The sequence below is a fragment of the Thecamonas trahens genome (genome assembly GCF_000142905.1).
Source record: "Thecamonas trahens ATCC 50062 unplaced genomic scaffold supercont1.81, whole genome shotgun sequence".
Taxonomy (NCBI): domain Eukaryota; order Apusomonadida; family Apusomonadidae; genus Thecamonas; species Thecamonas trahens.
The window spans coordinates 5,841-19,050 of NW_013657599.1; the positions used below are offsets into that span (position 1 = coordinate 5,841).

Genomic DNA, 13,210 nt, shown 5'->3' on the forward strand with positions numbered 1-13,210 from the left:
CTCCTCGGCCGGCGGCGGCGGGGCGCGGCGGTTGGTGGAGCCCTTGCGCGGGATCGGTGGAGCACCACCGGTGTTGGCGCGTGGCTTGGCTGCGGCGGCCGGCGGCTTCTTGCCCGACGGCGGCGGCTTCTTGCCCGACGGTGGTGGCTTCTTGCCCGACGGCGGCGGCTTTTTTCCGCCAGGCGACGGCGGCAGCGCCTTGCCACCCTGCGGCGACGACGAGTTCTTGGCCGGAAGCGGCGGAGCCTTTTTGGCGGCCGGGTCGGCTGGCGTGGCTCCGCCACCGGCCTTGCGTGCCGCCATCTTCTTTTGCAGCTCGCTCATGCCGCCGCCAGCCATCAGCGGGTTCACGCCCATGGTCTTCTTCCGCGAGCGGTTTGCCTCGGGCGCCTCATCAGCCGGCACGTTGGTGACTGCCGGTGGCGGGCTCGAGCCCGACATGGCCGTCGCAATGGGCATGGCCGCCATGGGACCGATAGCCACCGCTCCGGGCGGCGGACCCTTCCGCTTGGTGGTGGTGGCCGCCGCCGCTCCACCCGGAGGCAAAGCCGGGGCTTTGTCCTTCGGCCTTGCCTTGGCCGAATTGGTGCTCTCGGCCTGGGCCGACGACGGAGTGGTAGTAGTAGCAGCAGCAGCAGGGGAGGAGCAGCAGCCTTGGACCGCTTGGGCAGCGGAGGAGGATCCTCGTTGGCCGAGTCATCGGCCTCATTGTACGGCTCTACAAAGTTTGAAGGAAACCAGCCCTTTTCTCCACGGGCCTTGCCGCCCTTGAGAATGACGCCGACCCACCAGCCAGCGTCATCATTGTTGAGGACTTGGATGATCTCTCCCACGTCAAACGAGAGCTCATCATCATTCTCAGCTGTGTAATCAAACACAGACTTGACCTTGATCGTCGCCATGTTGTCGTCGAGCAGAGAGTATCAAAGCACAAGCAGAGAGGAAGCCGAGCGAGCGTGAGCAGATTAGCCTAGCCTAGACGAGACGAGACAAGACGAGGCGAGTCGAGATGAGCCGAGCCGAGCCGAGCCGAGCCGAACGAGAAGGAAATGAGCACGTGCGAGAGTGCAAGGGTGTGTGCAAGCGAACGAGAAAGCGAGCGAGAGCTGGCGAGCTGGCGAGCGAGAGTGCCGAACGAGCGAGAGTGTCGAGTGTCGAGTGTCGAATGCGGGAGAGGCTTGGTGTGAGAGTGTGGGCTTGGTGACCTTTGTGATATCCAGGTCGTCACCACACACACGCGGGGGTAAGAGGCGGGGGGTCGAGGGGCGAGAAGGGGGTGAGGGGGGGGGCGGAGGGGGGCGGGAGGGGGGGGGGGAGGTGCCAAGAAGGAGAAGGTGTATACCACAGACACAAAGACAGACACACACACACACACACGGGAGAGGATGGTGTGTGTAGGGTTTGTGTATGGGGGGGGGGAGATTGGCGTCAAATGGGGGCGAGGGGAGGGCAACGTGCTCTGGCCGCTGGTCGTCATCGAAAGTGTCTGGTTGGTGGCGGAGTCGTCAGGCGAATTTCGCCGAACCCTGGGGAGCGAGGGGGGTGGGGGTGGGGGGTGGGGGGTGGGAGGGATACTTTTTTTTCTTTTCGTTTTGGTGGAGGGCACTATGTCTCTCTCTGTGCGCATATGTGTGTTGGTGTTGGTCATGGTGAGTACGCCTGCAGCCAAGTGATCTGGCTTGCCACGAGCTCTTCGGCGTCAGCATCGGCAAAGGGTGGCAGGCCGTTGATGACACCGTCGACAACAAGCGAGCTGGGAAGGACTGGCCCACCAAAGTAGGTTTCGGCCAGTGGGGCAAGTGGCGAGGTGGGTGAGCGCGCGAGCGATGTCTGCCACTCGGTGTATGGCGTGACAATGTCGTCCAGATCGACGCCGAGCATGGCGGCAACGCCGCGGCCGACAGCTGCAAAGGACGGTGGAGTAGGGTTGGCAACATGAACAACAGCAGCGTCTCCTACCCCACCGGCACTGCCATTCATCCCCGTGACCATCGCCAGCACCGCCCGGGCCGCGTCGTCGACAGGTGTCATTTCGAACCGCGCGCTGGGGGCAGACGACGGGAACGACCGCGCGGCCACGCAGTGGCGCACCAGCCGCGAGAGGTAGTCGCGCGGGTTGGTAAAGCCAGACCCACGCGCGCCACATAGATAGCCGCATCGCACCAGTGTGACATCGGCAGACAGCGGCGGTCGTGTCAGCAGGATCTCTGCCACCGCTTTGGTCCCGTTGTACCCGACAAACGCGCGCGGCTCGAGCTCGGCCAGTGCCGCCGGAAGAGTGGCCAAAGGCGTAAACGGCGGCAAGGTGCCGCGCTTGGCAAGGAGGCTGACGACGCCGATGGTCGAGACGTGGATGAGCTGACAGCATGAGGCGCTCGCCTCGGCCAGCGCCGCCACATATCGCACCGCGCCGACGTTGACCCTGGCAAGACTCGCGTACGGCAGCACCGAGTTGACCGCCGCACCGGCGTGGACAATGGCAGTAAACGCGCCCGTCCGCGCCCACAACGCCAACGTTGCAGCGCCCACGCCAAGGAACGGCTCGGCAAGATCGCCGCGCACCACACGCAGCCGGTCGGATGCCATCGCGGCGTCCATCGCGTCGTCCGCCACTAGCCCCGTTGTTCGCAACACCAGCAACAGCCGAGCTTCCGGCTCATCACCGCGTACAATGCAGGTGACTGCCACATCGTCTCCGGCGTCTGCAAGTACAAGCGCCACAAGCACGGCGCCAAGCAGCCCAGTCCCACCGGTGACAAGCAGCCGGATCGGAGGCAAGTTTGCGGGACGCGAGCCGCCTGCAGCGCCGTCGGCATCGTCCAGGGCGCGAGCCCAAATCTCGGCAGCACCAGGCTCTAGCGCACGCCCGCGCGCAAGATCGTTGGTGACTGCCGAGTCGCTGACAGCGCGCGCACTCGCGGCAGCAGCTTCATCGCCAGCCGCCGACGCCCGGATGACATCGGCGAGTGCCGTCAGGCTGTGCGCACCGACGACGTCAGCAACGGTGACCGAGACATCAAATGAGGCATTGATGAGGCTCACCAGCCGCATGGCTTCCAGCGAGTCGCCGCCGCGGGCAGCAAACGACGCGTCGTGCGAGGTAGCGGCGCCGTCGCCGGCGACGAGACTCCTCAACACAGCCAGTGTGCCATGGATCACTGATCCTTGCTCGGCTTCAAAGGCGGCCGCGGCTGTAGCCATAGCGTGGTCAAAGTGGGCGCGAAGCGTGGATCGCGCCAGCTTACCCGACGGCGTAAGGAGGCCTGGAACGTCGGCAAACGGCGTTGGCGCCAGAACAACGGCGAGCGGAATCTCGTGCGGGAGCAGGCCGCCAGCGGTGCCAGCACGGACCAGTTCGGCTGCCAGGTCGCTCTGCAAGAGATGAGCAGCGCTCGCAGCTGGCACGACGACGGCGATCAGGTACGAGGCAGCCGGCGATCCGTGGACAAAGATAGCAGAGATCGAGGTTGCGGCACCGAGGAGGACGCCCTCGACGTACTCGGGCGAGACAAACTCACCCTGGGCGAGCTTAACAAAGTTCTTGCAGCGGTCGATGATGCGGATGGAGCGCGGACCGAGGAGCTCGACAACGTCGCCGGTGGCGTAGAAGCCGTCGTTGGCGGCGTTGAAGGCATCGACAGCAGCTGCAGGGTCTACCGCACCGACGTAGGCCTTGGCCATGCTCGGGGTGCGGACAAGGAGCTCGCCGCGCGGATGCGGCTTGTCGGTGGCGAGGTAGCCCATGTCGGGGACGTCGCGGAGACGGATGGAGACGCCGGGGACGATGCGGCCGTTGGTGGCAATGGAGCCGACCTCGGTCGCGCCGTATCCGTCGTTGACCGAGGCCGAGAAGGTGTCGATGAGCCAGGCAAGGACTGCCGGCGGCGTGCTCGCTCCGCCCGTGGTGATGTACCGCAGCGAGCCGCCAAGCCGGGCGTTGAATTGCGACTTGATGGCGGCCGGATCGGCATCAGGCGCGGCGATAGCATCCTGGAACTGCTTGTACAGCATGATCCACAGCCGTGGCGTCGACGCAAACATGGTGGGCCGGACAGCTGCAAAGATGTCAAAGACCTGCGCAGGTTCGCCGGTGTAGAGCGCGACTCGGCCGCCGCGGACGAGGGTGTTGAGCGAGGAGCGGCGGTCGAACATGTGGGCGAGCGGCGCGTAGGATATGGTGACCAGCGGATCGGGCACGGCCTTGGGCTTGACCACGGCCTCGGTCCAAGCAGCCACCGGTACGACTACGCCCTTGGGCATGCCTGTCGAGCCCGAGGTGGCGATGATGGTGAGGACCGGGGCGTCGGCGTCGGGGCGATCTAGCTGGCGACAGGCACCAGGGCGACACGGCGCAAGCGCATCGTGCCGGACTCGTGTCGTGGCTAGGCTCTGCATATCCACCATCGACGCCACAACGCACCCGGTGGCGTTCCGCAGCTCTGCGCAAGCAGCCTCGAGCTCGGCAGCGCCGACAGCGTCGACGTCAAAGACGAGAATGTGGGTGAGAGCTTGGCGAGTGGAGCGATCCGAGTCGACGAGGACGGGAATCCACGGCCGGATGGAAGAGTAGCCGAGGCAGAGCAGTGTAGGATGTGTTGATGCGAGGATGTGACGGGCGACCGGAGGAGCGAGCGTGTAGTGGATGGGGACGGAGACAAGGCAGGTGGCCATGGCGGCGTAGTCGATGAGGAACCAATCCAAGCAGTTCTTCCCAACGATAGCAAGGCGACGAGAAGGAGATAGCGATGGAAGCCATTGTTGCAGCGCAGCGCAAAGGCAACGTCTGCGATCATGACGCTCATCTCCAAGTGCGATAGCCAGCGATAGTCCTGTTGGGCGTGGTGGGCGAGGTGATCAATATTGCTATGATCATCATGATCGTGACAATCAGCATCGTGGTCATGGTGATCGAGTGCCAGGCCAAGCGCTGGCCAATCTCCCCAGAGCGAGCAGGAAGCTGCGAGAGCCGAAGGAAGACAGCAGCCAGCCGTTTGCTCGACCTCGGCTTGGACAGCAAGGTTATGAGCAGGGAGCCATGCAAAGGTATGGTGAGGCCCATGCGAGTGGGTGTGACCTTCTCTCGCACCGGCCTCGGCGCAATCGATGCACACATCAAACGATGGCTCGCCGAGACAGTGCCAATGACCACCCACAGGAATGGGCTGATAACACACATCGCAATGGTACGAGACGCATCCTTTGCTCGTCGAGCTTGGTGCGGACTGGGGTTGGCTCAGGCGGTGTATCGCCGATTTGGCGGCCGTCTTGAGTCGTCGGAGCATGCCGATCCGAGTCGTGACCTGATGAGAGTCAGGTGTGATTGTAGTTGCCAGAAAGGTAGGAGCAGCCTGATGAGAGACATTGCAGAGGGATGGTGCACATCTGTTGCACATCGAGCTTGGTGTAGACTGGGGCTGCTTTGGACGTTGTAGAGGCGAGCGAAACAGGTGCTTTAGGACGACCATCGATGCCGGATTGCGGCCGGGTGGCCACAAGCAGTCCGACCAAAGAGAGCTGTATCAATCCACATTAGGTAGAGATCGTGCAAGACGGCGATGTTGAGTGGGTACTGGTCTATGCGAAGAGTGACGGCATGCTTGTGTAGCCATTGCAAGTCGACATGATTGGTGATCTTTTACGCGCTGCCGCTCACAGTCCCGACGTAGAGCTGTTGTCAAAGCTCCAGGGATCAGAGTCGCTCTCCTTCCCGCCGCTGTCACCGACGGAAATAGTGCGGGGCGAGGCGGGAAGGTCGGAGATCGCACTTGATGACGAACTGACAGTCTTGTCGACGATGTCAGTAGCAGCTTGATCGCGAGAGAGGGTGCTGCTCGAGCCGTCGTTGCCGCTATCCTCGAACTGGCCATCGTCGCTCCCCTCTGAGATGCACATCGACGACTCGGACGCCATCGGTAGCAGCAGGACGGCGTGCTCGCGGATGGTAGGCAGTTTCTCGAGGGTTGACGTCGCAGTCATACTCGTCGCCAATGGGTCGATGCCTGCGGCGTCGGACTGATGCGAGCTGTGTGGCACGTTAACAGACCAGGCGTCAGGATGCGCCTTGGCCGGTACTGCCCCATCAACCACGGCCGTGTCGGGGACAGGACGCGCACTCGCATCATCTTTGCTACGTCTGTTGCAGCAGACGTAGACGGCCCACCACCATGCGCAGCAGAGGCACAAGGTGACGGCAAAGGAGATAACAATGCTGACGACGGTCGGGAGGTTTCCATCCGAGGAAGAGTCGCTCGCCTTGCTTGCCGACGTGGCAACTGGCGGCGGCGGCGGCGGCGGCAGATCGAGCCGAGGCAGCCAGATGGTCGACGCGTCAGTAGCAGGCGTCCAGCCAACGACGATGCGCATCGGCGTCATTTCAGCGTGCGCGACGCGACGCGACCACAGCTGGGCAGCCATAAACATCTCGACAGAACTGTTGGCGTACGCGGCGCCAAAGAGGAAGGCGGCCGACCCGGCATCCTCCCATGAGGCTGACGCCACATCGTAGACGTAGCCGACACCGTTTTCGATCTTGGCCACAGCGGCCAGGCCATCAGCGAGAGGGAAGCCACCTTCGATTGCATCCGCCACGTCGCTGGGCGCAAAGTACACGACGTGGCGCGCACCAGGTACCGAAAGATCAATAGACTCACCGCTGTTCTCGGTCCATCCACCCATAACGGCGTTATCGTTGGCGTAGGCGAGGACGATGGGGCTTCCACCTGTGCTGCGGCTAGCGATAGCCGCCGATTCGGCCACGATGCGGGAGTAGCGGAAGCGTGGAAGATGTTGGACGTCGTGGGGGGTGGTTCGCCTTTGGCAGGTAGAGCGGTATCAACCACAGCGAGTTGTGCCCCAGTGGATAAGTTGGCTGAGCCACATTCAGCGGTTTTCTGACTGAGTTGTTCCGTCGAGTGATGGAGCTGCCGAGCAGCAGGCGGCGGCGAGCAGTGGCGACACCCGACGCGCCAACGACATGCTCAGTGCGGGGCGCGGGCGTTCGAGCCTTGTGGTACAGGCATGCGTGAAAAAGGTTTGGAGACATAGTTCCATGGCGAGCGGGTGTTCAAGGAAGCCACTGGGTGCATTGTCGCTGCCAATGGCTCGTCCGGCTTTCGCATGGCCTCACCAGTCGGTGGATGGGCTGCTCTCCGGGGATGGACCTCAATCATCGATTAACTCATTAAGACCATCGATTATTTTGCCGACGACCTCGCCGAGCTCGACGACGACCTCGACGAGCTTAATGACGACCTCGCCAAGCTCGACGATATCTTCATCAAGACCATCGATTATATCATCGATGTCATCGATTCTCTCGTCAAGCTCATCGATTAACTCACCGAGCTCATTGGCCGCCACGGCGCACCGATCCATGGCCATGACCTCGCAGCTGTCAATCACTACCTGCTCGCCATTGCTTGCGGCGAGGAGTGTGGCGACGTGGTCGGGCGGATGGCGCGGAATGGCTACCACAGCTGGTCGTCCTCCGACGGGCAAGGCAAGGCGGCAGAGGGGGAGCAGGGGTCAGGCGGGCGGAAAGCGCAAGGCATCGATTGCGCACAACGCCGAGCTGGTCAAGGCCAAGACGCCAGACGCAGTCCTGGCTCTGACAGCGGCTGCGGGCGAGAAGGAGGACGCCATCAATCGAGCCTCGGCGCTCTTCCGTATCGCCAAGACGTTCATGGGCTCGGTCAAGGCGATCACCCCGTCGGCCGCATCGCTCGACACGCTGGAGCGGATGCATCCGTCGCTGCGGCGGCAGGCCCGAGTCCTCACCGCTGACCCGCGCTACGTTGCACTGATGGACCGCATCGCGGGCGATGTCCGCAATATGTCGGTCCGCCAGGCAGCGTCTGTGGCGTGGGGCCTCGCCCGGCTGTACGACAACCGCGCGTACGGCGGCGACGAGGTGGCGCTCCTCAGCCGGGTCCGCGACCAGTTTGGCGCCGAGATTGCTCGCGCAGCAGGACGCGGCAAGGGTGGCCTCGCCCGTGAGCACGACACCTCGGTCGGCATCGCCATGTGGGCACTCGGCAAGGTCGGGGCGGTCGACGGCAAGCTGGCGGATGCGCTTGTGGGCGGACTCTCGCCGCAGCTGCAGAGCCACTCGTCCGAGACCCTCGTCTCGGTGGTGTGGGCGCTGGCCAAGACGCCTGCGACGTCTGAGTCGCCTGCAGTTGTCGAGTTTCTGGCCGAGTCGCTCGATGAGCTCGGGCGCCGGGCGAAGAGCTTGCCCAACGCCTCGCTCTCGCTCATGGCTTGGGCCGGAGCCAAGCAGGCCGTCGACGCACCGGTTTTCTTCTCGGCCCTGGAGAAGACGCTCGCCGAGCGCGATCTCGCTCAGTTTTCGACCCAGTCGCTGACCAACATCCTGTGGGCCTTTGAGCAGACGGCGCACTTTCTCCCACACCTTTCACCGCGGCTGATGGCGGCGATGGAGGCCAAGCTCGCGCAGCTGTCGGCCACAGACGTCTCGCATCTGTACCTCTGGCTGGCGCAGAGCCAGCTGCTCTCGGAGACCTTCACCCAGCGGATCGTCTCGCGGGCGCTTGAACTACTTCCAGTCATGTCGAACATCGAGCTGACCAAGGTCCTTCTCGCTGTGGCCAACGATGAGTCGGGCTTCTTCGCCTCGATGGCCGCCGAGGGCTCGGCCGACAAGCAGGAGGTTCTCCAGGCGTTTGCAGTCGAGGCCGAGTCGCGACTTGCGCTTCTTGACCCGGTCGAGCTCGCCATGACAACCTACGGCTTTGCCAAGGCCTCGTTTGTGGCCGTCCCGCTCTTTGACGAGTTTGCGTCGGCGAGCTTGCGGCGGATCGGCGAGTTTGAGCGCCACTCGCTGGCCCAGCTGGCGTGGGCGTACGCAGCCAACGGACACCACTCGGATGAGCTGATGACGGCTATCGAGGATCGCGCGGTGGCACTGGTGCCTGGTTCGACAGCATCAGACCTCAACATGGTGCTCTCGGCCTTTGCGAAGCTCAACCACCCGGCGCCACGGCTGTGCAAGGTCATCGCCAACGAGCTTGCCAAGAGCCGGACGCTGCGTGATGGGCTCGCTGGTGAGTTTGACACGCGGGCGGCCACCTTTCTCGGCTGGTCGTACGCGGTCCTTGGCGAGTGGTCGCCCGAAGTCGCCGACCTCGTCCTCCACCACATGTCCACCTCGGGTGCGCGCGCCTTGCTCTCGGACGAGTCGTGGATGCAAGTGTACCAGTTTGAAGCCGCATTCCGCGAGGCCTCGGCCGCCGCCGTCCTTCGCGGCTATCGCACCCAGTCGATGCACGCCTTTGCCATCGAAAAGCCCGCGTACTCGTCACAGCTCCACCAGGAGGTGTCGACCGTCCTCGATCGGCTCGGCATCGAGCACGAGACCGAGCACGTCACGGATGATGGCATGGCTGTCGTCGACATTGTCATCGACGGCCCGCAGCCCTCCGCGCCACGCATTGCCATCGAAGTCGACGGCCCGCTGCATTACTGCTCTAATGTGCCCCGCCGCGAGCGCGGTCGCACTGTCGCCAAGCGCCAGCTCCTCGAGTCGTCGGGCTATGTCGTCGTCCACATCGCTTACTTTGAGTGGAACGAAGTCGGCTCGGACGCCAGCAAGGAGCGTCTCCTCCGACGCAAGCTTCAGATCGCCAATCTCGCCGCGTTTTCGCACGAGCCCGTCATCGACGCCAAGACGCGCGCCGCCGCTACTGCTGGTGCCACCGACGAGGCCGAGCCTTCGCTCTTGCGGCGGCTGGTGCGAAAGTGGGTGTTTGGCGACTCGTGAGCCGAGCCGCAAGTAGTGAACAAAGCTGATGTTGTATGGGAGGATGCCGGCATCAACGTCTCCAACAGCGGCAAGAACATCACTAGCAAGGCGTTGATCGCCATCGGCGGGTCGTGCACCTTGCTCAAGTTGGTGGATGCATCGAGAACCGTGGCTGTGACCGACCAGTGGCCAGGGTGAGGGAGCGATCGGCCAGTCGTATGCAAGTTGAGATGGCGATGGAAGGCGGGCATCAGCTTTGTTGAGTGCACAGTGGGGGTTCATGGCAGCCAGCTCGCCGACGAGGGATCTGCGGTCGTCCGACTCGGGGGAGGTGAGGCCCATGGGATGGGGATCGTTTGTGGTTGGCTTTTTAGCGTCGGCCTTGGGGGCGTCGGATGGGTGGCTGAGGAGGGGCTTGGAGGCCGAGGCGAGGGTGAGGCGGTAGATCGGGCTGGAGAGGATGTCCAGCATACGTGTGTGTGTGTGGGCCGTGTGCTCGTTTGCTGGGAGACGGCGCGGCATGTGTGGCTCGGGTGTGGCGATGGGAGAGGGAATGGCCGGGGTCCGACTGAGGCATGGATGTGGTCAGAGTGTGCGCGATCTGGCGACGACGAGTCTGTGGAGGGGTGATGGCATGTGCTCGCTGTCGTCGAGCAACCGGATGTCCCATTCGTCTGGACGGCGCAGGGCATGGCTTTGTTGCTTCCGCTGTTAGCTTGATGGCGAGCTGGAACCGCAGCGCGCTCTTGACGACGAACGACGACGTTGCATCGACTGCCAGGGCGGTGGTGTCCAGGCTGCTGTGCGGCTGTGGTGGACGGAGCGTGATCGGCTTGTTGTTTGCCCAGCCCATGAACGGCGTGGCAGTCGTCATGCCAGCGGTACCGTCGGCGAGGAGGACGATGGCGTTGGCGTCAGCAGCACTCGGCTGCGAGCGAGGGTGCGGTCGGCATGTGCAACGCCTCGATGGCAGAGGTCAGATTGCGGCCGCGGGGCGTGAGCCAGGGTGCGTGCGCGGGCGGCGGCGATGAGGACAACGGGCGAGGGACATGGGTGGGGTTGGCAAGGTACGTCGTTGTCAGGTAGAGGTAGCACGACGCCCAGCAAAGAAGAGCTGGCCGGCTGACCTCGCTTGATCGAGGACGGTAAGGAGGACTGGCGGAGGCGGTGGGGAGGTGTGGGGGAGATCGGGATAAAGGAGGACAGAGTGTTGATGTGCGATGAGGGGTGATTGGATTGCAGAGGACGGCAGGTGATGGGGTTGATGGGATGGATGGTCGGGCGTGGTGGTTGCAGGAGAGCGATGACGGTTGTGTGGCGGATGTGCGAGGCATAGTTGTGCTCGGCGCATGTATCTGGGTCTCATCTTCAGCAGCTGGAGGGCGCAGGCAGCGCCATCTGGCAATGTGTGGATGGCAGGCAGGTTTGGGGCGACGGCCAGTGCATGTGGGTGTTTGGGCTGGGACTGGGATGGGTGGTGTGTGTGTGTGATGGCGGGGGGTGGGTGGTGAGGTTGCGTGATCAGGTGAGAATTTGTGATCAATGGCTGGCTGGCTGGGGGGATGGGGATGTGGGTATGGCGAGCAAGTGGATGTGGATGCATGCGCATGTGTGTGTGGGGGAGGTGTATGGTGATGATGATGGTGGTGGTCGGCTTCGCGACGGCTGGCGAGTGATGGCAAGCGTGTCGAGGCTGGACGGGGGAGGTGCAATAACCATAATCACCCCCCAGGCCCCGAACAACTAATTCCGACCAAGTGCACCACCTCACCACCCCATCACTCCCATCCACAATATGCATCCCCACAGCCACCACAAACCAAGTGGTTTGTCAATTTCTGTGGCCAAACTCGTGGTGGGGAGAGAACTGCTATCACAATGTGTGAAAACAGTCAACTTCTCCCAACCCACCGAGGCGGGCAACCCCTCACGAGCACTGGCGTGGGTCCGGGCTCTGGCTCTACGGCCAGGGCGCGGGCGCAGGCTGAAGCTAACAGCGGCAGCGCATGATACCAGCTAGAGACCGCGGCGACTTGGCAAGCAAGACGGCGCGGCATGGCGGGAGAGTGGGCTTGTTGAGTTGCACTGATGGCTCTTGCGAGCTAGGACAGGGCAAGTGGAGGAAGGAGCCGGTTGAGCGGAGTGGCCAGGTCAAGCTGGTGCTGGGCGAGGCCGGGAGACCCGGGGCGTTGGGCAGGGGGCGTCGGAGGAAGCTCCGGCGGGCTCTGTGATGCGCTTGAAGAAGACCGGGGCTGAAACGAACTGTGGTTGAGAGAGAGCCAGCAGGGAGGAGCGGGGTGCAGAGATGTGCGTCGTTTGTTTCTTGTCGAAAGAGTACTTGACTTGAGTCGTAAGAAGCAGTGCGTGAGGTGGATGTGTTTTTGGAGGCTGGGGGATGGGGGGAGAGTGAGTGACCAAAATTTTTGCCCCCCTTCGGTCACTCAAAATGCCACTTTTCGAACGATTTCTGACGCTCTGCGGGGCTAGGACCCGGTAAAACGGGCCTAGCAGGCGCAGACAAGGAGAGATACCTGGTTGATCCTGCCAGTGGTCATATGCTTGTCTCTAGGACTAAGCCATGCACGTATAAGTGTAAGCGATTTACAGTGAAACTGCGAATGGCTCATTAAATCAGTAATAGTCTCTTTGATGGAAGCCGCTACATGGATAACCGTAGAAAATCTAGAGCTAATACACGCCAAGGAGTCATGGCCTAGCATTTTTGCTGGGGCGTGCGGTATTTATTAGAGGCCAAGACGATGGCGCACTTGTGTGTCTTCTTTGGTGAGTCATGATAACTGTACGAATCGAGGGCTTGTTCGCAAGCGTCGATGGTTCATTCGAATTTCTGCCCTATCAACTTTCGATGGTAAGATAGAGGCTTACCATGGTGGTTACGGGTGACGGCGAATGGGGGTTCTATTCCGGAGAGGGGGCCTGAGAAACGGCCACCACTTCCAAGGAAGGCAGCAGGCGCGCAAATTACCCAATGGCGACACGCCGAGGTAGTGACGAACAATAACGATGGGACCCCCTTTGGGGGCCCCAATTGGAATGAGTACAAAGTACAAGCCTTAACGAGGAACAATTGGAGGGCAAGTCTGGTGCCAGCAGCCGCGGTAATTCCAGCTCCAATAGCGTATATTAAAGCTGTTGCGGTTAAAAAGCTCGTAGTTGGATTTGAGTCTAGTTGCGGCCGGGCTCAGGGCTTTGACTCTGGGGCGGGCGTGTAGACTGTATGCGCGCGAGGAGGCGCAGGGGAATTTCTCTGCGGACTCGTGTGCTTTACTTTGAACAAATTAGAGTGTTTAAAGCAGGCATTTTTTGCCTTGAATACATTAGCATGGAATAACGATTTTGACTGGAGCAGGCATGATGTTGTCTTGATGACTGCGCAGTAATGATGGATAGGGACGGTCGGGGACATTCGTATTGCTCCGTCAGAGGTGA

General features: G+C 62.3%; 3 protein-coding genes across 3 annotated transcripts; 1 reads left to right on the forward strand and 2 right to left on the reverse strand.

Annotated features, from left to right (window-relative positions):
* Positions 1-200: 200 nt before the first annotated feature.
* AMSG_11448 (uncharacterized protein) lies at positions 201-1,286 on the reverse strand. Its single transcript, XM_013897224.1, has one exon. The coding sequence runs from the start codon at positions 900-902 to the stop codon at positions 348-350; it is 555 nt and encodes a 184-aa protein (XP_013752678.1). The 5' UTR covers positions 903-1,286; the 3' UTR covers positions 201-347.
* Positions 1,287-1,575: 289 nt separating this feature from the next.
* Positions 1,576-6,675, reverse strand: AMSG_12453 (uncharacterized protein; the record flags this gene model as incomplete). Its single annotated transcript, XM_013897225.1, has 3 exons — positions 1,576-4,707; positions 5,725-6,071; positions 6,393-6,675. The coding sequence occupies 3 exons, from the start codon at positions 6,673-6,675 to the stop codon at positions 1,645-1,647; spliced, it is 3,693 nt and encodes a 1,230-aa protein (XP_013752679.1). The 3' UTR covers positions 1,576-1,644.
* A 441-nt stretch (positions 6,676-7,116) lies between these two features.
* On the forward strand, positions 7,117-9,778 carry AMSG_11451 (uncharacterized protein; the record flags this gene model as incomplete). The annotated part of the gene is made up of 3 exons (XM_013897226.1): positions 7,117-7,128; positions 7,186-7,317; positions 7,541-9,778. 3 exons carry the CDS (start codon positions 7,117-7,119, stop codon positions 9,776-9,778), a joined length of 2,382 nt encoding a protein of 793 aa, XP_013752680.1.
* Between the last annotated feature and the right edge of the window lie 3,432 nt (positions 9,779-13,210).

Bases quoted from the DNA above. Each gene is read 5' to 3' on its own strand.
- AMSG_11448 (XM_013897224.1), bottom strand. From the start codon at position 902: ATGGCGACGATCAAGGTCAAGTCTGTGTTTGATTACACAGCTGAGAAT.